General features: G+C 40.6%; 1 protein-coding gene across 2 annotated transcripts in view; it reads right to left on the bottom strand.

Annotated features, from left to right (window-relative positions):
* The window catches only part of ENPP1 (ectonucleotide pyrophosphatase/phosphodiesterase 1), a 66,711-nt gene extending 46,934 nt beyond the window's left edge, over positions 1-19,777 (bottom strand). For both annotated transcript variants that reach the window (XM_073789604.1, XM_004313331.4), the window contains exon 1: positions 19,515-19,777. In XM_073789604.1, the coding sequence (XP_073645705.1) occupies positions 19,515-19,754 (240 nt within the window). In that variant the 5' untranslated portion in view covers positions 19,755-19,777. The remainder of the gene's footprint in view (positions 1-19,514) is intronic.
* Positions 19,778-23,213: the final 3,436 nt, after the last annotated feature.

Genomic DNA, 23,213 nt, shown 5'->3' with positions numbered 1-23,213 from the left:
AATGTTAGAACTTTACCATAAACTGTAAGTAAATTATTTAAATTCTATCCATTTTTGATTAAAAATATGTCTGGCAGAATTGTAGCCCTAATCTCAAAGAGACCAATAACTCTCATGCCTTTATGTCCAAATTAAGATGTGAGTTACTTCTGGAGCTTTGTGATACTGAGAAAAGCACGTTATCTGTAGCCCCTTTATTGGGTTGGACTGGGTATTTTCTCTTCTCCCTAATAAATCTAAAATATCTATGAATCTACTTTCCCCTGACATTTGATCTTACCTTTATTTGGATCACCCCTAACCCCACATTCCTCTCTTAAGGAATATTACCCCAAATATATACATGTATTAAGATTTCTTGTTGAACACAGGCCATTGGAATAAACTATTAGGCCTGTCATGAGAAGTACCTGAAACACTAGCCTGCAAGCCTTACTTTCCCAGGTGAAGCAGAAAGGGGGTCAGAAACTTACCTGAGCCATATCCTCCGTATCAGAACTTTTCCTGGGGACCCTGCAAGGCCTCCACAGAACTGCTTTATCTAGGCCAGTAATTCTCCTTTCCTATAGTGTTCATTTTTTCCCCCCAGTTTTATTAAGAAATAATTAACATATATCACTGTATAAGTTTCAGGCGCACAGTATGATGGTTTGATTTAAATATATAGTGAAATGATTACCACAACAGGCTCAGCTAACATTCATCATCTCATACAGGTACAATAAAAAGAAAAACATGATCATTTATTTTTGTTTCCAAAAGTACCAAACGTTTTCAAAGGAAAAAACATCCAGTACTTATAACTTCTGCTTGAGTGAGCAAATCACTTCTCCCAGATCGCAGTGACTGCTTTCACAGACATTTCCCTCTGAAGACTTTCCTTCAGACTTTTCCCTCTGTTTCCCTCTGAAGTTAAAGGTCAAACGATAAAAGTCCATTTGGTAGTTTAAAGTAATGGTCTCTGCAGAGATTCAGCTCTGATGGCAAGCTTCCTTCCATGACTCCCACACCCTCACTGAATCCCGAGATGCAAGCACCTAATCAACAAGATCAGTAACAGCAAACACCTCGACACAAAGCAGGATCCTCTTAAAAAGCTGGTGGGTAACTCCTCAGATATAGCCTCCTGCCCCTAGAATTTCTATTTACATCCACCAATGGGTAATGCCCACAAGGGATCACAGAATTATTAAATACCAACACTGTTCTTAGTCTGATGGCTTATTTAACCGTCTTCTGTCTTCAACAGGACTGTTAGTATTGAAAAATACATTTTTGTGGCCTCTCTTTATCTAATCTTCAGAATTACCTTAGCTTTTTAAGAAAAGCAATCTATTGAGAAAAGAGATCTTGAGGGACGTATATAGTAAACTGGATTTCTATCTCTTGCCTTACAACAAAATAACATCTGAAATAAGTATTTAAAGGTATAACATGAAATCACTAGAAGAAAATATAGGCAAATATTTTTATTTTTTTAGGGTGATAAATACCTTTACAAGCATGGCACAAAATCCAAAAATTATAATGGAAAAGCTGATATATTTGATTTCATAAAAATTAGGAATTTCTGTAAAAATTCCAAAAAAAAAAGAACCCCTAACACAAGAAAAATCAGGGTGGGAGAAACTAAGGTAAAACTTTCCAACATATGACAAAAAGTTAATTTCCATGATAGATTATGAGTGTATAAAAGTTAAGTAGAAAAAGATAACTCACAATTTTAAAATACCAGAAGTAATAAACCAGACATTTCAGGAAATAAAACAGCTAATAAAAATATGTCATACGCCTTCATTAAAAATCAAAGAAGTATAAATCAAAGAGTCCCTTTTTTACCCAATGAAATTGACAAATGTTAAAAAGATTGATAATTACAAGTGCTGGCAAGGATATAAGGAGAGACAGGCACCTTCACACTGTCTTCATAGAAGCATAAGTGTCTTTCTCAAAGGTCATTTAGATGAATCTATCTAAATTCAAAATGTACATATCCTCCACTCTTGCAATTCCAAATCTCTTATCTGATAGAAAGGTTCACATAAGCAGATGAGGATATGCATAGAGATATTTATTTATTGCAGCATTATTTGTAATACCAAAGACACGCAAATAACCTAAATTTCTGTTAATAAACAACTGAGTTAATATAATGCATTATGGTAAACGCAAACAATATAAAATACTATCCAATTACTTTAAAATTATGTAAATCCATACTGAAATACTTACTCTTAAAGCCTTCAGCCCCCTTGCTGGCAGTCTACTCTGAGGCCATCACGTTGTGAGTAAGCCCAGACTATCCCAGGCACAGAGACCAGTGGGGAAGTCCTGAAACTACATGAAGTGGGAGAGAGATGCCTGGCCAGCATCTAGATGCTCCATTCCCTGTTGCAGCTCCAGCCACCATCTGACTGCAACTGCAGGACAGACCCTGAGCCACACCTGCCCCGCCAAGCCTTTCCTGAATCCCTGACCCATCAAAAACCACTAGGGGCTTTTGAGTCTACAGAGCTGATGACCAGATGCTGAACAGAGATGAATTTATCAAGCTGGTAGTACTAACCAACATGGCTTCCTGACCACATGAGAGAACATGCTTGCTTTTCTTTCTCCCAGACTTTATGCCTAAACCATTTCCACAGCAAAATGGTAAATGAAGGAATCTAATAGCTGATTCTGCTGAAAGTGCACAGCTGGCCAGCTTCATTCAGAGGTAACCACCTGGTTCTTCATCACTTCACAGAGAACGGAAATGTCTGGAAACTATTCCACAGAGTGATAAAGGGATGTGAGTGGTGTGATGTGTACTTTTCTCCCTTTGGTAAATGCACAGAGAGTTTAGGCGTATATGTTTACATAAGTCCACTTCTAATTTTCAGGTGGAGAAGTGGACTTTTGGTTACACTCACTAGCTTTATAGCAGCAAGAATGTTAGTAAACATTTAGGGGAGAAAAAATAGGACAAGAGGAGCCTAAAAATCCTATCCCAGAAAATAAGGGGAGGCACACATACACTCACACACAGACACACACACAGGCCCACACAATGATGGGGTATGTCAAAAGGTATAAACTCCCAGTTATATAATAAATAAGTGATAAAGTGCTGGAGATGTAATATACAGTATCGTGACTATAATTACTAATACTATAGTGTATATTTGAAAGTTGCTAAGAGAGTAGAACTTAAAATTTTTCATCACAAGACAAAAAACTGTAACCATGTGTGATGACATTTTAGACTTTCAGATTCATCTTCTAGCACCAGAAAGTAAGGGAGTACTAAACACATATACACAATGATGGGGGTATGTCAAAGGGACACAGGAGCCAACTCCCAATGGCCAAAGCTGGAATAATTTTGAGCAAAAATATGAACAACATATTATTAGGTTATAATCCAAAGTGTAAAATAAATATCAATGAGTTAATACTGATATAAATAAATGATTGAATAAATTAATAAGAGTAGACAACTCTCCAGTACAGAAGAATTCCAAACAATCTATGTAGATACCCCACTCTCAAGGTGAAACAGAACTCTCTCCTCTTTAAGTGTGGGCTGAACACAGTGACTTCCTGCCAAAGAGTACAGAATGGAAAGGCACAAAAGACAATATCTTTGAGGTGGAGAATCCTGATAAACACTACCTCAGCCAGGTAATTAAAGTTAACATCATCGATGATTAAGTCACCTTAATAGCATAGACTCTTGATATGGTATGTTGAGAACGACACTTTACCTCTGTGGTCTGTCTCCCAAAAGCACATGATACCCGTCTCAGCATGAGGAAAACATCAGACATTCCACAAATATACATGACCAGGCCTCCTCAAAACTGTCCAGGTCACCAAAAACAAGGAAAGTCTGAGAATGTCTGAGAAAGGCAGCCAAGAGGAACCTAACGAGACGTGACACTGAAATGTAACATGGTATTCCTGGGTTGGATACCAGAACAACAAACAGAAAGGACTCAGGAAAAAATTAAGGCAATATGAATGAAGTTTGGACGTTAGTTAATAAGGCTGTACCAGCATTGGTTCATTAGCTGTGACAAATGTACTATACTAATATAAGATGTTAGTGACAGGGAAACTGGGTGTGTGGTATATCGACACTCTCTCTACTAGATTTGCAACTTTTCAGTAAATCTAAAACCATTCTATAAATAAAAAGTTTATTTAAAAAGGGAAGGAAAAAAAGAAATAGGCATGAATCCATATTATTCCACCACAAAATGTCCACTATTTAAAAACGTTGGCTACTTTTAATTTTTAAAAAAATGCATACACGTAAATGTACACAAGTTTTTCTATATGCATTTTTTAATCAAGAAATTATTCTATACATAATTTTGTTTCTTTTTTGCATGTAATACTATTTCATAAGCATTTCTTATTTTATCAATAAACTCTTTAAAATATATATATATTATTAAATTTAGGTAGAGCCATAGGTTGGGATATGGACCCATTTAAACAATACATGGTATTGTTCAGTGAAAAAGCTGAACCTCCGCTTTATATATTTCAGTCCTTTATGATTTTTAAAACTAAACAATGTGCAGATGCTGCTTTCACATCTGCTGCCATCAGTGATGGAGACTGTGATAAGCTGCCTGGATTTGCCTTCGGGAAGGAAGGACTTACTCCCCTGGCTGCTGGGGGTGCCAGCCGGCAGGGCCTGCCTCAAACTGAAGAGAGCACTTGCCCAATGCCACACCCCTTCCCAGGAAAGCCAGCTCCCTCCTGGACAGCTCTAAATGGTCACGCTAGGAGGAAGAGTTCACAGAGTCGGGGGGGAGGCCTCCACTGAGAGACTGCCTCACAGCTCACCTCACCCTCCCCGCAGTCCTTTTCCTTCCATAGGAGCTGATCTCAAGGGCACGCCTGATAAAACCCCTGGGATGCCAGTCTCCATCTCAGAGTCAGTTTCCTGAGAAACCCAAACTCTGACACTGTCTTTCTCCTGAGCTTCTATCTCAGAGAAAGGACCTCTTAGTAAATATCAGTATATGGCCCAGGCTCCCTGGCTCCAGCATCAGACCAGGATAAGCCAATGGGAAACACTGACAGAAGATCGGAGGGTGGGAGGAAGTGGGAGAAGTCAGAATACATCTTCCCTGTTCTAGCCTCAGACAGGACCCCTGGCAGGGGCTGCATCTCTCCAGAGTCCCAGCTCCTACAGGGAAGTCCTGGCTGCCAGCTCTGGGTTTCATCAGCTTTTCCCTTTGCCTTTCCTGCCCTCAAGGTAGTACAAGCTTCTTTCTGGTACTATTCCCTGGGTTGCCACATTGCCATACCATCCCGTTTGGCTTTCGGCTCTTCCAATATTTGACTTTCAGCTCTTCCAACACCTTTGTAACTGGTTTCTTATATTAAATTCTCTTGATTAAATTACCAGGTATGGACTTTTCTTTTTCTAATTGGCCGTACAGCAAATGATCAGACATCAGATATACACATACACATACCCCAAGGCATAAACGAAGCTAAATTAAATATAGGCAAAGAACTTTTCATTCTGAGAGTTTACTTGTTTTTAATTCTCAGTCTCCTAGATGCAAAACATATTTTAATTAGATCTTGCTTCAGTTGGATCTCAAGGGGAAACAACAAAAGCACTGCCAAAATAATCCTGAAAACAGTTTGTTTCATTAGAAGCTACAATCAAGAAAGACATGACTCACTAAATAAAAGGAGTATTAAGTCATTTTAGGAAAAAATGTTTTAAGTTTTGTTTTAGCTCATAAGACAGGAAAGAGAGGAAACCACTTTATTAATGGTACAGGACAGCCCTTGCCACCCTCACGCGGAGGATGAAACAGATGGACTAAGAGGTAAAGGGCTATGGGCTTTGTCTAAACGACATTGTTTTTCTTGCCTAGGCAGGTTTCCTGCCTATGCAGGTGGTACGTCAGAGACGAAGAAACACAAAAAGAGAAAGAACATCATATTCAGTTAAGTTTATGTGATTGATTTCTAGTTTTTTCTGAAACAATTTCTGGAACATAATGACCTTGCATTTATTCTTGAAAAATGAGCTCAGTGGAAATAGACAACAAAAAGATAACTTCCAGGGGCTTCCCTGGTGGCGCAGTGGTTGAGAGTCCGCCTGCCGATGCAGGGGACACGGGTTCGAGCCCTGGTCTGGGAGGACCCCACATGCCGCGGAGCAACTGGGTCCGTGAGCCACAACTACTGAACCTGCGCGTCTGGAGCGTGTGCTCCGCAGCAAGAGAGGCCGCGATGGTGAGAGGCCCACGCACCGTGATGAAGAGTGGTCCCCATTTGCCACAACTAGAGAAAGCCCTCACACAGAAACGAAGACCCAACACAGCAAAAATAAATAAATAAATAAACTCCTACCCCCAACATCTTCTTAAAAACAAACAAACAAAACCCTGCTGTGTCCATACAGCATGATTCACTTTAAAAAAAAAAAAAAAAACTTCCAGAGGATTTTTGGTATTCTCCCTGAGGACAGAAGGGGATTAACAGGGAGATTAAAATGACCATTTACTTTCTTCAAAGATCCAGTGGTTAGGTACTCAATCACAATTACACTCAATCACAATTACAGTCACAACTTAAAGACAGAACTTAAAATCTGGTAATGGATACAGAGGTTTATAATTTAGGAGGGAACCATAATTTTAGAAAAGTGTCACCATTTAATGTGTACATTTAGGCTTAAGTCAACAAAATTACATGCATTCATTTGGATAAGGAATCTTAAAATCATATTTGTAAAAGCATTCACAACTTAGCTCTCTTAAGCAACTTCTTTTCTTCAACAAACAACATTTGTTTTATGCACATTTTCATTATTACTTGCTGGAAAAAAACATAAAAGTAAAAAACCCTATGATATCACCATCTTTGGCATGATTCAATTCAAGTTTTTAAGATGATAAGATGTTCCCTCTGTCTGTGCTGCCCTACAGGGTGGTACCAGCACATCACTGCTGAGCACTTGAAAAGTGGCCAGCATGAGGAGGAACTGAATTCCTTTTCACGCTTTTGAACTTTAATTCATGCAAATTTTAATTTGCATAGTCACATGTGAAACTTAAAAATCTAGTAGAAAAGAGAAAGTAGTTATGAAATAGCCAGGTTAAAAAATAAGACGGTGCTCTTTCTACACCCAACATGCTCTCTTTAATTTGTTCTTGCCGCTAAAGCTAAAATGACCTTTCCAAAATGTAAATGAGACTTTGTCACTATGAACAAAAGTGGAAACAAAACCAAGCAAACAGAAAAATATGTCAGTGATTTTCAATTGCTCTTAAAACAAAACCCAAAAGCCCTAAGATGGTCTGCAAGGCCCCGCCTGGACCTGGCCCCTGACTACCTTTCCTGCCTCATCACCCATCACACATCTCTCTGCCTACCAGCTACCTGGTCATCTCCCAATTCTGGGTCACACCATGCTAACTGCTACCCCAGGCCCTTTGTATGTGCTGCTGCCTCCCTTCAGAACCCTCTTCTGCTCGCCTGTCACTTCCTCCTGGACACCTTCTTAGACCTCTCTGACTAAGCCAACTCCCCCTCACTACCCTCTCTCACAGCCCTGCGTATAATTTCTAGGCAACACCAATCACAGCTGCAGTGAGAGACACTCTTGCAGGATTTTTTCATAAACAGCCAGTCCTGTGGGGATGGACCATGAGAACATGGAGTAAGTCTTTCCTCTCCCCTCACCACCATTTAGCCCCCAGCCTCTTAACCATTACTGCCCACACAATAGGAACTCTAAATATTTGTTGAAAAAGTTACTAACCATAACCATAATAATAACAATAACCCCTAATCTAGCCTCTACTATCTTTCAGGCACTTTTCTAATTAGTTTACATAGATTAATTCATATAACCCTCAAAACAAACCTGTGAGGGCTTCCCTGGTGGCGCAGTGGTTGAGAGTCCGCCTGCCGATGCAGGGGACACGGGTTCGTGCCCCGGTCCGGGAAGATCCCACATGCCGCGGAGCGGCTGGGCCCGTGAGCCATGGCCGCTGAGCCTGCGCGTCCGGAGCCTGTGCTCCGCAATGGGAGAGGCCACAACAGTGAGAGGCCCACGTACCGCAAAAAAAACCACAAAAAAAACCCACAAACCTGCGAGGTAGCTACTATTATTATCTCCATTTCATAGGTGAGGAGACTGAGGCATAGAGAAGTTAAGGGACTTGCCCAAGGACACACAACAGTTATGGGCAGAGACAGGATTCAACTCCAGCAGTCTGGCCCTTAACCTCTAAGCTCTACGGCCTTTATATGATTAAGTGGCACCTGCAGTTAAGTGATCCAGGGACAGGGGATACAAGCCAAAGAGCAGTAAAGGAGTGTTTCCTTTGGGAGGATAAATTCAGTTGGATTCCAGGGGGTACCTGGTGTTGGGTGAGAAAAAAGGAGGTGAAAGACCACTTCTGGGGTAGAGAAAAGAAATGGTCCCTGTAAAGTGTATCTGGGGAACAGTAAAAATCTGAGCTGTAATGGAAGGTGTGTTTCAACACAGCTGGAACTTTCGTGAGATAGGCATCTTGAGACACTTTCTGACCCTCTAAATTGGAAAGTACCACCAGAGCAGAAGCTGAAAAATAACCTGAACCCTTTGAACTTCTAAATCCAAGTTACGCATATAACATGTGTGGGTCCCCTATAACATATGGGACATAGAGTCCCCTGAGGTGTGGGCTCCAAACCAGACTCACCAGCCAACACGTTTGCTCCCTTCTGCCTCACACAACTGTGCCAATTAAGCAGATGAAGGGCTTAACATAGGGTCTGACATATAGTAAACTCAATAGAGGCATATGGGAATTCAACAAACACACAGCACTTACTATGTGATGGGTCTGCTCTGAGTGCTTAACAAATATGGACTAATAAATGGCTACACACATACGTCCCAGGCCTGCAGGATTGCTATGAATGGATGAAGCTGTAAGTGTGAAGCCCTCAGTGGTAACACTGTTACCTGAGTGATGAGAAATAAGGCTGAAAAGAAGAGTGCATTTAGGAGTACACAATTTCCCACATGTGTTGTGGCAGTCTCTGAGAAATTCTGAGCGGAAACAAAGTGCAGGGAAGTAATTATTTTCAGAAAACTAATAATTGAACCATAAGAAGAGACATAGGCAATGGAGATGGAGTTGAGGGATGAATAAAACAAAAACTGTGTCCTAAAAAATATTTAAATTCTTGGGGAATGATTATGTCTGAGGTATGAGTAGAGATGCTTTCAAAGATTACCCCATGAACTAAAGTTGATAAAAGTCTCAAAATCCCATTCATGAAAGGTGCATTAAAAAGCTGTCTAGCAGGACTTCCCTGGTGGTCCAGTGGTAAAGAATCCGCCTTCCAATGCAGGGGACGCGGGTTCAATCCCTGATCGGGGAACTAAGATCCCCCATGCCGCAGGACAACTAAGCCCGAGTGCCACAAATACTGAACCCATGCGCCTCAACTAGAGAAACTGCGTGCCACAAACTACAGAGCTCAGGCACTCTGGAGCCATGCGCCACAAATAGAGAAGAGAAAACCTGCACGCCACAACTAGAGAAGCCTGCGCACCGCAAGGAAGAGCACACACGCTGCAATGAAAGATCCCACGAGCATCAACGAAGATCCTGCGTGCCACAACTAAGATCCGACACAGCCAAAAATTAAAAAAAAAAAAAAGCCATCTAGCAATGGGAAAATCTCATAATGGAAATATAAGTTAAAAAAGAAAATAGAACAGTATATGCAGCATGATCCCATTTTTGTTAAAAAAAAAAAAGTGATACATGCACATAGAAAAGTCCTGAGAGAAAAAACCAAAATATTAATAACAGATAATAACAAGTACACAATCTTTATTTTCTCCTTTATACTTTCTGTAATTTCTGCAATACGTAGTATCTTTATAATAAGGGAGAAATATTATAAGCTCTCTATACAAAGATTTAAAACCTAGAAGAAATCCACCTAATCCAAAACTCTCATATTATGGTCACAGAAAGTGAAACAACTGCTCAAAGGTCACACAGCAAACAATTCTTGTGACTCCAGGTTTAGTACCCTTCACATGACCCGTCTCTCAAGATCTTTGAAGCTTCCCAGAAAAATCAATGTTCTCTTTTCCTTTGAAAGTTTCCAAGAAATGACAAAGGCATAAATACTTTCCTATGTCAACATTCTTCACATTTACTTCCTGTGAGCTGATCAGTAAGGTATTTAATTAGTGTACAAGCAGAGCTGTTCTGTACTGCTTCTCTGGTTAATCCAAAAGGAGATAAGATCAACAGTCTATTCACAGTGCTCCTAACCTACACCCTTCCCACCTGATATACTGCATTCACCTATTTCTCCTGGTCTCGGAAGTTTCTAATCTAAATGGTGCGGGGTGGCACTTTACAGGAAGCCAGTGTGTTTGGACGATGAAGTATTATGGAGTAAACTCTGTGCCAAACACATCAAACCTGACTCAATACATCAACACCACTTGAAAAAGCCCCGGTCTAAGACTCCTTTGTTTTGGTATTATGTCAAGCATATTGTAGATTGTTGAGAATGTACTGAAGTGGAAACTTTGAATTGAAGAGTTCTATTGATGGAGCAATGTAAAGTGAAATCTACTTGACATTCTGATAGATGGATGGTTGAATTGGAAAGAACATTGGAGTGTTATCAGATAACAGCAAAGGCAGAAGACTGGCACAGTGGACAGCAATAAAGAGCAATTAAAGGACAAGCCAAGGCAGGGTAAGGAAAGGCAATTAAAGAAACAGACTGTGTATGAAATGTCCTGTAGACACAAAAGCAGTGGGGCTACTTTAATCAATGTGCCTCTTAAGTTCAAGGTAGGAAAGGGGCAAATGCAACCAGCCGCAGCACCACTTCCACACAACGCTAACACAGTTGAGGTCAATAAGGAACATTCAGTAATTTCTTTTTTAAATCATAGCAACATGTATGAAGTCAATGGCAGGATAAGGGTTGATTGGAACCCCCAGCTAAAGAATTCCAGGTTGGGGCACCTTCTGTGCCTCCTCATAGCCCTATGGAGTGTGCTGTTCCTCAAAATTCAACGTGCAGACACATCCCTGGGGATTGTGAAAATATAGATTCTGGTACAGTAGGTCTGGGGTGGGGCCCAAGAGTCTGCATTCTGTGAAAGTTCCAAGGAGATGATGCTGATATGCTAGTCTACAGACCACACTTTGGGTAGCAAAGATGTAAAGTGTCTTCTGAATAAGGAAAAATTTAAAAATTCAGTAACACTGAAGCTTATCAAAAATAACAAGAAAAATGACCACTTATTCGGGGCACACTATGGGCCACTTTGTATACTTTATCTAACTTAATTCTCCTAACAACACCTAACAGGGTTTTATCAAGCCTATCTTATGGTTGTGGAAGCTGATATTCAGGAAATTTAAGTTATTTGCCTACCTTCAAAAAGAACAGTACCAGGATTTAAATCCAATTCTGTCTGACTTCATTTCTCAATAAGCTACGGCAATGAGATTAAGAGAATAACTATACTAGTCTTGTGATCTTGGAAAGCCCCCTTAATTTCTCTGAGCATGATTTTTTCATCTCTAACATGGAGATAATGGCAGAACTGTGGTTTGGACCAAACCAGGTGGTAGATGTAAAAGTATTTTGAAATCCATAAAGGACCTTACCTAAATAAAGATACAACTGTTGTAAATAGCTGATTCTTTTTATATGTCTTAATTTCCTTTCCCTCTCTCCCTAGTACTAAAAATAGTATTGAATGAACACACCTTTCCTTAAAGCAGATATTCTCAAAACTGTTGGTTTCAAAATCCCTTTATACTCTTAAAAATTACTGAGGACCCTAAGAAGCCTTTTCAGATAATTGTGTACATTCTTATTGAAAACTAGACTAAAATTCTTAGTTATAATTTCTTAAAGGTGAAATGCAACATGAAACTTGAAACAATATTAATGAACTTTTCATACCATTATATTAAAATTCATTAGTCTATCTTGCAGTTTGATTGGAACTTACACCCATGCATAATTTTGTAAATCATCCATTGGTCCTTTGGAAAATATTGGTTCACTGAGCTACGTATTTCTTTCAAATGTTGACACATGTCATTGTACCAGATGAAAAAAATCACATTCCTTACTATCTCCATCTATTTCGTCCGAAAAATCTTTAAGGATTGGGACGCTGTCAAGCTTACAGTGACAGAAACAAGTTCTCCAAAATTTCAATTTTTACCTAAAAGATCGAATTTTATCACAGGCAGCAGGTACCTCATTTTGTTTTCCTGGAAGTGACAAGCTAATGCTTTTCATTTTTGCGAAAGTATGTGCCGAATACCCAAGTCTGAATCACTGGTTTGTCAGTTGCTCTTTCCAATAAAAATGGTGTTCCATGAAAAAGGCAGCTAGTTCAGCTCACAACTCAAACAGCAGCTCAACTGCTTTCCCTCCAGAAAACAACAGTACTTCAGGCTGCAGCAGACGTGCTAAAGGCAGACTTCCAATGTCGTCGCACAGAATATTAAAAAGGAAGGTAATTTAGGTTCAAATTTAATAAAATCTGCTTCATTGAGGACATTTTTACTTCTTCATTAAGTGAAACTGGCTTTTTTGGTTTTAACTGCAGATGCATGAGGACCTGTACAACTGGTGCCACTGCCCTGATTCCTGCTGAGGGGCAAGCAGTTCTCCGGCAGTGTAAACGGCAGCACAGTGAGAAGGGTGAATAATGTCTATCAATGTTCAAATGGTTTAGACTTCACAGTCCCCTTGGAAGGCTCTTAGGGACCCCTCAGGGATTTACAGACCACACTTTGAGAACTGTTGCTTGAAATACTCTGGCTGAAGCTTTGTTCATATTTATCCAAAATCACTTACAGGTACTCTGGAGTAATATGAAACTCTATTTGGAAAAAAAAAAAAATCACATAATAATAGCTAAATTTATTTTATTGTATAATAGCATCATAAAAAAACTGTTGAGTTTTTCAGTTCTCTCTCTCCATGAGAGACCAAAGGCTCCAGATGCTTGCTAATGCCAAAAAACTTATCAAGGGAAAGAAGTCAGCTCTAGGAATAAACTATTGGGTTGGCCAAAAAGTTTCTTCGGTTTTAAGTAAACATAAAAGACATTTTTCATTTTCACCAAGAACTTTATTGAACAACATATTCATTAACCGAACAAACTTTTTGGCCAGCCCAATACTTTCTCAGGACTATTCCCTGAAAACCAAGATAGAGTGATCTTTAAGGGTCTCAAACCACATCAGTGATAGGATATTTGCCACCTAAATCTGTGTAAAGTCCTAAGGTATGGTGAGAAAATGACTGACCCACAAATGAGATATGCTTGCGAAAATTCACTCACTCCAAAACGACTATCATGACTCTATTTTCCTGTTGTAGTACATCTAAAGATATATTAAGAAGGAAACTCAGATTAAGAAGGAAGTCACTTTTCCCCAAATCTGTATACTTTGGAAGCTCACGATAACATGATTATTGACTTCACATTGATAAAAGGGAAATAAATGGGGGAGGGGGGGTTAGCCATTAGTCCAGAATAAAAGTCTGTAGTTAAAAGTCCTTTCAGTTATCACAGTTCACTACTTACAAATGATGTGACTTATGCCTATAAATTTAACCCACCGTTTCTAGAAGTGGAATAACTGAACCAACTACATCTGAACAACTTGAGGTACTTGTTTAAAAAATACAGATTCTTTAGATCCATTCCTACCTTAGTCTGCTCAAGTTGCTATAACAAAACGCCATAGACTGGGTGGCTTAAATAACAGAAATGTATTTCTCACAGTTCTAGAGGCTCAGAAGTCCAAGATGAAGGAATTGACCAATTTGCTTCCTGGTGAGGGCTCTTGCCCTGGCTGGCAGATGGCTGCCTTCTCACTATGTCTTCACATGGTCTTTCCTCTATGGGTGGGTGTGTGTGCTCAGATCTCCTCTCTCTCTTCCCCTTTTTACAAGGCCACAAATCCCATCACGAGAGTTCCATCCTCATGATCTCATCTGAATCTAATTACCTCTGAAAGGCCCCACTGCCATATATCATCACATTGGTGGGTTGGGACTTCAACATATGAATTTGGGAGGGACACAACCCTTCAGTCCATAAGAATTTCAGATCTTCTAAATCACAGTCTCTGGGATTGGAGCCCTGGAATCTATGGTCTTTTAACAGTTCCCAGCTGGTTCCTATGCACCCTAATGTTTAAGAAACACCTCTGCGAGCCTCAGTTTCCTTATCTGTAAACTAGGATTGACTGTCACCATACTTTCCTATTTCAGAGTTGCTGATATGCCAAGGATCAATTAAAAATATATGAGAAAATGCTTCTGAAAGTGCAAAGTGCTATGTAATAATCATCTGAACTTTTACCGCCTACTTTTCCACCAAACGTTATTCTAAAACCCAAAAGTGGGAGGATAAAATGAAAAATACTATCGATACTATATTTTTGTTTGTTTATTTGTTAATGAAGATTCTCAGGGAGGTGGGAGGGGGCCCAGCACAAGACAGACTGACTTACATGGAACTAGAAAGGATTTTCAGAACTGATTTCTACGTCACTGATCTTATACTTGCTTCATAATGAGATGTTTCCATCTTCCCTCGCTCCCCTACCTACGGATGCGCAGCTTGATAATAACATTTTTCTCGTCTCTGAATTTGCTCAAGATCAAGGTAAAATTAGTATCTCACCTTATGAGATGAAATTTAAAAAAAGAGAAATGTTAGATTTTAATAGTGGTATTCTTTCACTATTAAGTTACTTCTTCTAGTATACTTCATAGTTTAGACAAATGTCACATTATTTGATTTCTATAACGATAGCGATAATATCTTAATTCTTGTAATCAAACCTCATACAATTAAAACACTCAGGAAACAGAATGTTCCAGTTAATATTTAGCTGAACATTCGGGTCATTCTTTTGAGAAGCCCTTTTAAATATATTATTATACCTTCTTTCCTTGGTAAATACATAACTTAGCTCTCGTTTGATGCCAAAGGGTTTTCATATTGGGTCAGCACTCTGAGTATCAGTTCTTGTTGCACACAACTTAGAAGAGTAACCTATGTTCGGCCTTGGGCTCATCTGCTAAAAGGTTTCTTGTTTATTTTTGTTGTTTGGGGGATATTTCATGGTTGATGGAGGCATGTTTATTTTAACCAGAGGCAGATCTCTAATTACAAGTTGTATTCCAAAAGGTTTTTGTTCCTATGTTGTTTGAAACTTGAAGTGGCTTTCCCCCTACCTACCCTCCCAAAAAGTTATGAATCATGATTAAGTTCTTTGGCTTGTCTAAAATGTCCATAATAGAGATGAAATACATTTGCTATGTCTTAAGAGTAACACAGATATTTTGCAATGGAAATGATCAAAAACAAAACTGAATTTAAAACTATTTTCATTTGCCTTTAATGCTGATATCTGAGAAGAAGAGTTGCCTGGAGGAAGATAAGAAGCTGATAAAAAAATTTCTATAAATATTCTAAAAAGGCTAATGGTCCCAAGATCTTTATTATACAAAATGCATAAGGTCTCTCAACATGGCTCTAGCGAAAGTCATGAGTCACAGTCATGATTAGGATATGATGGGGCAGGAGACAGCAAAACTGAGTGCCCAGAGGTAACTGAAAAAGTGGAATAGAATGGAAAAAAAAAAGGGGGTTGAAAGGGTGCCTGTGTATTCCTAAGAGGCTGCATGAAGTAGAAACCGCTGAAATATAAATGGTGAGAGAGAGAAACACCGGAATATGACTCAAAGCAGAAGAAAGGAAGTCACAGAAAGCAATGCTGAAGAAAACAGTTCCCTACAAGAGCCACAAGGACTGCATTTGGGGTGTGACAGCAAAGTCACCAAAACAGAAGATGCCTTGGTATAAGCAAGGGAGACCCATTTGTACCTGAAGGATGGCCTTATTTGTACTGCCAAACGGCTGCACCTGCCTTGTTTCTTTCTGAGGGCGTGCCCAGTAGCTAGATCTTGATTCTGAATCCAAGTTATCGTGGAGGCCCTGCTGGCCTCTTCAGTATGCTGGCCTTCGTTGGGAACTTTTGTTTATCATTCATTCACTGCCTCTTCCGTCTCCCTATGTGCTAAACAAATGATATTTCAGGTTGATCTTATCCCTGAATTGATACCCAATGTCATCTCTATTAATGCATCTGTATTTGGATTCCTGACTTTCAACTGGCCATATGGGTATGTGGTTGTGTATTTAGTCTTCCCATCTTGTCCTTTTCCAAGTCAAAGTGTTACTCAGTCTAAGTAAAAGTGCACTTCATTCATTCGACCAAAAGCTGACACTGAGTGTGAGGTACCATCTTAGGCCCAGAAGTAAACACAACAGTCTTGCTGGGTTCCTAAAAACCTTGGGTACATTTTATTAGAACACGTGCAACAAACACCATAAGGAAAAACAGGAGATGTCTCTGGCCCCTAAGATGTTCTGGTCATTTTTGAAATAAAATGCTCAACTATAGCTGGACAGATATAAAATTTTACAAACCAAAAAGCAATGTCAATTCTGAGTCAGATTAAGAGCAGAGGACTGTCTTGAATATTCTCCATGCTGTATTCTAGAAATAAGATGATACGATGCAAGAGGGAGAGAAAAGCTAACAGAATTAATAACTTTCACACTCAAATTTCTAATAAACAAGGCAACTTCTGCCACTTACAAAGAACTGTTTCATCAAAAGGTGAAAGTTGTCTTCACTCACAGCCACCCACACACAAGGCCCCTTGTGAACACACACACAGGTATATGTATTCATAAGGACAGCAGAAGGTCACAAACACAAAATTATGCCGTGGAAGAGCTTACTGTACAGTGGAGAAGTGTACTGCAACGTGGTTGAAAATACCTGCCAGGGAACAGGAAAGTTATTTCAAATAAATGTCCGTGGCCAACCTCAGTGGAAGCTGACATTTCAGTTCAAAACTTAACTTGGAACCAGTAAAGGCATCCAGATCTAACATATCTACTGAAGCATGTACTTATTTGCCCTTCTGGGGTTTTCCACAGTCTGGCTTAGTGCCTAGGCATGAGTACTTCCAGAGCCCAGGGCCAAAGCCTCCAGAGCAGAGCCTGTGGTCTTCCTAGGGATCAAATGGGGAGAAGCCAGCGTAGGGCGGGATCGTCCCGTCTGCATCTACTCTCACATACCTCCGGCATTTAAGTTTATCCGAAACATTTTCAGAAAAATGCAACAGTCGTGTCACTACTGCCTATCTCTCCAGAAGGCAACTCTTGTGTTTATCCTACTAGATAACAACCGTGTGGCTGAGGACCACCTCAGTGGTTGGGCTCTTGTAATCCCAATCCCAGATGCAACTAGTCAACCCATTTCTTCAGGTTTATGAAAAGTGTGCTGATGTTTCACCTGAAAAAGGAATCCCATAATTACAGCTTCTCTCTAGAAGACATGTCCCAGAGCTCTTTGATGACAACTGTCAGGCTCCTCTTGGAGACGTTTCCCTTTAGAAATGCATCATTTGGGAAAGTCTAGAGGGAAGAAGGGTATTGAAGTAGGGAAGGGAAAGAAGAATGGGTAAGAGGTTTCACTTTCACCTGAAACCATTAATTAAGAGTTTCAAAAATACAGCAATGAGTTTTGGTGTACATTAATGGCCCACTGTATTTCATCAAAAGTCATGAAGTAAGAATTCTGTCCAACTCAACGTGTGTTACAGCAAGAGACCCCCTCCTAATGGCATAAAAAATATTCATGATTGTCCTACTTGTAAAAATACTAAAGACACTTCCATGTCAAAGCCCAGAGTTGCATCATCAGAGCATAAAGAAATGCTTTTTGACCAGCTGACTGCAGGTGTCAAAGACTGAAATGCATGTTCCAAAGGCAGATCTCTGCTGATACCTATTGTGGATTTATGGGTAAATGAATAGGAAAGATTTTAAAATGGAATTTAGCAACTGGCAATTTACCAAACTTTCAAGACTGTAGATTGGCACGTTGAAGTGATTTCACACGGGAGTTACAGATTCGACGTACAATTATTGAATGCCTGCCAAACACTGAAAAGTACTGATACTAAGTTAAGTGATAGTGTTGCAAAAGCTAAGGTCTTCCATTGACAAAAACAAAAAACGTGACTCAAAAGACTAAAACTAAGTTCTCATCAATATCAGGTGTTCTTAAACAGTGATATATGATGCAGAAATGTATCTTGAGATACAAACAGTATGTGTTTTGGGACACTTACCCTTTGAATCTTAGGCTTATTTTTAAGTACTAATTTTATGACACCATCTCTTTAGTCTAGGAATGTTGGTTCCTCAGAGCACTGTATCATCTCCACGATACCCAAGACGTAGTGAAAATGGAAATGCTTATGAAAGGAAAGATTTCAAAAATCAGAAAAGATATCCTCTACACTGCATTGTTTAATCATAATATGTAAGTGATTATATGCTTTAAGGTACACTATACATAGAACTGTCACTTGCATATAATACAGTAAAATGATTGTATCTCCTTGTAGTTTTCGAATTTACTCCTCCACATGCAATGTTGCACAGTGACCCTCACAATAATCTTATCTGATGCACATAGAAGTGATGTTGTCCTCATTTTAACATAGAAGAAATTGAGGTTTGGGGAGAGTTATAGGAGGCCCCAGCAATTAATAGCGGCCATGAAAGCAAGAACCCAGGCTTCTGACTCTCAGCCCAGCACTTCCTACCATACATGTAGAATGAAAAGCCACCCCACACTTCATAAAATTGACTGTGGATCCTGCAACTGTCACGACAAAATAGCAGAGGGAGAGTGAGTACTTCTTTTAGCAACGAAAACCGTGTAACCTATGATTGAAAGAGTAGACGAAGAATCATTAACTTTTCTTCACATTCACATAACATGAATATTGACGGAATTTCTGAACAGCTGCATGGAAATTCCTACACAGAGCCAAGAGAAAAAGTATTTTCTAGAGTTCCTGATACAACTTAAAGAGCTCTGTTAAATCTTTTCAAGTGGAATCGGTTAATGCAAGGAAAGTCATCAATACTGCACCCAGATTCCCCCAAAAGAGGTAAAAAATTAAATTAAAAAATAAAATTAAAAAAACAAAACGAAACAAAAACACCTTGTCCGTCCTTCCTAAGACCAACAATTTTCGGGCTGGTCAGTTTTCCCCACGAAAAACCTTGTGCTCTCTTGGGGCGGGGGAGAGATGGGATTTCTAAAGATCTCGATTTTTAACAGCCTGGTTTCATAAACAGGCCCTTCTGAGCATCAGTAATACAAGTGAGAGTGAACTATTCCCCCGGGGGGAAGAGAAGGCTCGGCGGTGATGAGCACCGATAAAGCCGGTAGAGGAGAGCGAGAAGGCGAAGAGGAGCGGCACAAAAGCTGTCTCTCTCCGGGCCCCGGGTGCTGACCGCGCCCGCTCGGAGCGCAGGAGCGGGTGCCGCCCTCCCCGCCCTCCCGCGCGCCGGGCCGGCCGGGACCTACCAGCGAGAGCACTTTATAGGTGTTGGGGTCCTTGGCCGTGCGGGCGCGCGCCGCCTTCTCCAGCGGCTCCTCCCCCAGGTCCATGGGGGCCAGCAGGGACGAGGCCGCCAGCGGCTCCCCGGGCGCCTCGGCTGTAGAGCCACGGCCCAGGTGGCGGCCGTTCCCCGCAGGGCCCTCCCGGGAGCCGCGCCCGCCCTCGCCGCCGCGGTTCCCAACCCCAACGCAGCCGTCACGCTCCATCGTAGCGCTGGGCACTCGGCTCTCACTGCCCCGCCGCGCCTTTAATAGGCTCCGCACGAGCCCCGCCTCACCCCGCCCCGCCCCGACCGCCGCGCCCGCCCCTGGCCGCCAGACCCTTGGCTCGGCCCCCGCAGCCCGGCGCTGCGAATGAGGGGAAAGCAGCTCAACGCCCCGGATTATTTGGCTTCCTGTCTGATGGCGGTCGCTCTGCGTGTGGGTTATTTTGGGTCGTTTACGTGGACGCGTCTTTAACTCCCCACCTCCCACCCCCCAGCCTTACCCGCCTCGCGCCCCGGCCACCAGCCGAACACTTGGAGGAATCGCCCTGCATGGTCTCGCGGCGCGGGCTGGACTGGAACTGCAGAGCGTGGTCTGCAGAGGGCATGAGATCATGGGGCCTCAAAATAGAGCGTAGGAGAGGAAGGATCCGGCCTCCGGGCCAGTGCAGCTTCTCAAAGGCGGGAGAGTGCAGTCAGGACAGACCTGTGTGTTTCTGGATGGACAAGCAGAGACGCTATGGGGTCAAGCGTTGGGGGAAGCGACCTTTGTCTCCTACGTAGAAACAGACAAGAATTCGCTCAAAGCCCTGCTATCCACTACCTACCTACTCAGGATTATCCAACTTTAAAATACCTGAATTTACAAATGCACACATAAAAGAGAGATAATTTTCTGTGGTTTCTGTGCTGGGGGCGAGGGCTGCTCTTGCTTTATTTGTTTATTGGTTCTTTTAGACCTTATACATCGAAAGCTTCAAAGTGTCCGCGCTGCACTCTCCTGAGATTGCCGCCAGTACTTGTTAGCACCGTCAAAAATTTCAACAGTCTGGAATACTTTGATACTTTGTTTTTGAACTAGGACAAGAACAGTAGGCTATAATTCTTGGTGGGTTTTGCTTCACCTTTGATTCTACAAATTTTACATTTCCTTGCTCATCAATTAGAAAAACCACAAGTGTGTAGTGACGTGAGTCTTGGTTGTCAAGCGGAAGACAATGACTTTCCATACCCGGAACTGACTTTAGTGACCAAGGAAAGTTATACCATCCAATATCAATTAATTTTCAATTCATTTTGATTTCAGGAATATATACAAATATTTTTTTTAATGAGAATGGATGCTTAACACATAAGGTGTGTGTTGTCCCCTTTAAAATAGTTAACTTGGGATGCTTTCCATTTATACTGCTTGATTGATTCATTCATTCTAATAATGAATCCTTCAGTTCAATCTCTTGGCTTCCAACAATGTCAGTGGTCTCCAACAATATCAAAGATGCACAGAAGTATATCTTTCCCAAGTGGCTCTCAGGCTGATCAAACAGGGTGAAGGCAGTAAACAAAAAACTAAAACCCAAATTATATATGCATGATAGAATCACACATAGTATATTATGAGAGCTTAGTGGAAAGGGTAACTGACATCTGGAAGAAATAAAGGCCATCCCTCAAAGCACTATTGAGCTCTTTTTTTTTTTTAATTACCTTTGAGTCAGCTTTCAAACCAAACCACCCAAGAGAAACAGTTTTTCACTACCACATAGTCACACAATTTTTTACCCCAAACGTGGCTCTAAATTTTCCTTTGACTGTTTCCAAAAATCAGAGTCAAGGACAAAGATTTACGGAGACTGGTCAAATGAGTGTAAAAACTTCTAAAAGCAACTCAACAGAGTCATTCCAAAGTGGCTTTGAACTTGAGAAAACAAATGAAATAAGTGTATTGTCTGCATCCCAAGTCAAAAAATCATTTTTTTGCGGTACGCGGGCCTCTCACTGTTGTGGCCTCTCCCGTTGCGGAGCACAGGCTCCGGACGCGCAGGCTCAGCGGCCATGGCTCACGGGCCCAGCCGCTCCAAGGAATGTGGGATCTTCCCAGACGGAGGCACGAACCCGTGTCCCCTGCATTGGCAGGTGGACTCTCAACCGCTGCGCCACCAGGGAAGCACCCAACCGGGACTTTTATGGGTAACTATAAAAATCCAGTTGAAACCCTAAAATTAGAATAAAAGTGGATCAAGTGGGCCACTCATGTTGTTTAGCCACACGCTGAGCTATAGACAAGTCTTGTCTCCATCTTGTTTATATTCAAAATGATCTGAGGGACAGCTTCACACTCCAAAGCACAATAAGGTCAAGAGACAGAAACTGCAACAAAACTTCTCCGGTTAGTGTAAAGGTGAACAATGAATGTGTCATTCAATGATTAAGAACTGTAATCTAGTACAGCAGAAAAGATAAGGGTGGAAGATTTTATGATTCCTTAAGTTGTACTGTACAAAAATATGTAAACACTTGCCCCTCGGTGCCTGAAACTTTGGATATGAGTAAGGCCAAAACAGCAAACACAACCAACTTGTTATCTATGTTTGAACTATGACTTCTCGAAGTTGAGAAACAACTCTCTTCTCAGCTTTTAAAAAATGAAATATACTATAGAGTAATTATTTTAGCACCGGCTCCAGAGCTTCTCCAGCTGAAATCCCTCCAATTCTCCAGTGGAACATGGAAGACATCTAGCCCAGTCTAAAATGAAAAAACAAGTTTCTTTCATTTTTATGAGATCTAGAAAAAAAATTTTGTTTCCATGGCATTAATTTATTTTTAAGACTTTGCCTGACTTCCTGATTTCTCTTTCTTTTTTGTAAGTGCAAAAATACTTCCCCTGGAAGAAGCTTGGATTGCAATTTGACCATGTACAGAGTTCGAGAACTCTCTGAGCCTTGGTTGCCTCATTTATAAACTGGTGTTACAAATAATAACATAAAATTACACTAGTATCTCTAAATGTCAACAAAATTTTCCTAACTTTACATAAAAATTTAAATAGATCGTTCCATATTTAAATCACTCAATCCCTACCCCTAAGAAAGAGAATAAAATGATTTAATTTTTACATAAATTATGCATGATTTAAATATTTAAATATAACTATAAATGATTTAAATATAACTTCTGGGAAGGTTTGAGAGCTCCCATTGGATATATGCATCTGCAAAGGGAGAGCCCATGGGATCAGGAAGGGATACTGACCCGTCTGTGATGGAGAAAACACACCTCGTTGTCAAGTAACAAAGTCAGTGAAGTGAGCGCAGAAAGTGAATGCAATTGAGTCATAGAAACTGTGGAAAAATGGCAAATGCAGACCCCATCTAAAGGGAACTGCTGTCCAGTCTTCACTTTTTGGTTGTCCACGGCCTCTGCCACCCCACATTGTCTCTTTTATACCTCATGTCAAGCAAAACCTGGGGTTACCAAGTAATCTGAATTCATGCCTGCCATTTTACTATTTGTTTTCTCTATGCCTCATGGGGTTTTTTTTGTCCTTCTGTTTCTCCTTCACTTCTTTAAAATTGTATTTCAAATATGTTTTATTATACCATGTTAATTCCTCTGTTGAATTTTACCTTTTCTAAAGAGTTACTTTCTTAGTAGTTGCTCTAGAGGTTATAATATGCAT

Source organism: Tursiops truncatus, chromosome 12 (genome assembly GCF_011762595.2).
Source record: "Tursiops truncatus isolate mTurTru1 chromosome 12, mTurTru1.mat.Y, whole genome shotgun sequence".
NCBI lineage: Eukaryota > Metazoa > Chordata > Mammalia > Artiodactyla > Delphinidae > Tursiops > Tursiops truncatus.
Note: the sequence above shows the minus strand (reverse complement) of the source record. Positions and strands in the feature narration are given on the sequence as shown.